The sequence below is a fragment of the Malania oleifera genome, chromosome 1 (assembly GCF_029873635.1).
Source record: "Malania oleifera isolate guangnan ecotype guangnan chromosome 1, ASM2987363v1, whole genome shotgun sequence".
In the NCBI taxonomy this organism is placed as follows: Eukaryota; Viridiplantae; Streptophyta; class Magnoliopsida; order Santalales; family Ximeniaceae; genus Malania; species Malania oleifera.
Genome location: NC_080417.1, coordinates 109,220,037 through 109,221,400, shown reverse-complemented (window position 1 = coordinate 109,221,400; position 1,364 = coordinate 109,220,037). Strand labels below are relative to the sequence as shown.

Below are 1,364 nucleotides of genomic sequence, written 5' to 3'. Positions count from 1 at the left end.
GATAATATTTATGATCCAAAATATTGGGAAATTATAGATACCAAATTACGAAATTTACTAGTTGAAAAATGTCCTATTAGGGATAATGATTTAATTTTTCCAAAAAATGAAAATTCAAGATATTTTTCAAATATATATTATATTCAAAAATCATCAAATGGAGAGAAACATGATAGAAAATGGCTTATATATTCTAAAGATTTAGATAAAGTATTTTGTTTTTGTTATAAGTTATTTGGCCAAAAATTAAATAACCAATAATTAGCTAATACTTGAAAATCTTGAATACAAAACTTTAATTAGTAATTTTGCATCTCAAAAAGTTAGAAAAATTAATTTTAAATAAAAATAAAAATTAAACAAAATATTAAGGATGATTGAATAAATTATTCGCCTAGGCCCCATATTGTCAAGAGCTTACCCTGCCACGGTGGGCTCTGGATGTACACAATAAGAACTTCTATGGTTCTGTTCTGGTGCATTGACAGGCATATCTCTTAGAAGCTGATTATCAGAAGACCTACGAGGGCCAGGATTATTGCAAACGAACATCATGATCCCAATACTAGAGATAATGGGAGCCACACTGCTCACGGTGAACTGCGAATAGTCTCGTCTCTGTAACGCAAGTGGCGTAGTAAAGGCACCTTGGTTGGACTGTTGAATTTGTTCAGAAATGTCCTTGTAGTGGCGTATGAGGCTGACCATGGCACCATTCCGAACAAAGCTTTCGCGCTGCGTGATGCTTCTGATCACCAGTCCTTCCACATATCTGAGCCGCGCAGCCTCTGAAGTTAACACAATGCAGATTATGACGGAACGAGCAACATTAGCTTGGTGACCTATGCCAGACCTATGGGCCAATGTGCTTATGGAACCCTCCAGTTCTGCAATCCCCATGGAGATCTGATCTATATCGCTTACACCTGCAGTTGCTCGAAGAGATGGGTAGTTACTACCAAATGTAAGGCTGACAGGCTGCGCATCCCGAAAAAGATTAGAGGTTGCAGCGGCTGGCGCGTCGTTAAAGAAGTACACCTGCTGTCCTATGCGCAGGGGCGGCCCTGCCTTTAGGCAATTGAGGTAGGCGCCTAGGGCCTCAAATTGGGTCCCTCAATTTTTTTTTTTAATATAATAATATTATTTTTGAGTTTCAAATTTTTTTTAATTAAATAATATTAATATTATTTTTGTTTTTTTTTTTTTGAGGAAGCCAGTTGCCCCAACCCCTTTTTCTTCTTCTTCCTTCTTTTTTTGTTTTTTTTTTTGTTTTTTTTTTTTTTTTTTGTTTTTTTTTGTTTTTTTTGTAGATGAAACATGGATTGCTTAGACCAGGATGACAAGACAGGTGTGAATGAATGATG

At 36.1% G+C, this 1,364-nt stretch overlaps 1 protein-coding gene across 1 annotated transcript; it reads right to left on the bottom strand.

The window, feature by feature from the left end:
* Window positions 1-417: 417 nt before the first annotated feature.
* On the bottom strand, window positions 418-900 carry LOC131148065 (agglutinin-like). Its single transcript, XM_058097803.1, has one exon. The coding sequence runs from the start codon at window positions 898-900 to the stop codon at window positions 418-420; it is 483 nt and encodes a 160-aa protein (XP_057953786.1).
* Window positions 901-1,364: the final 464 nt, after the last annotated feature.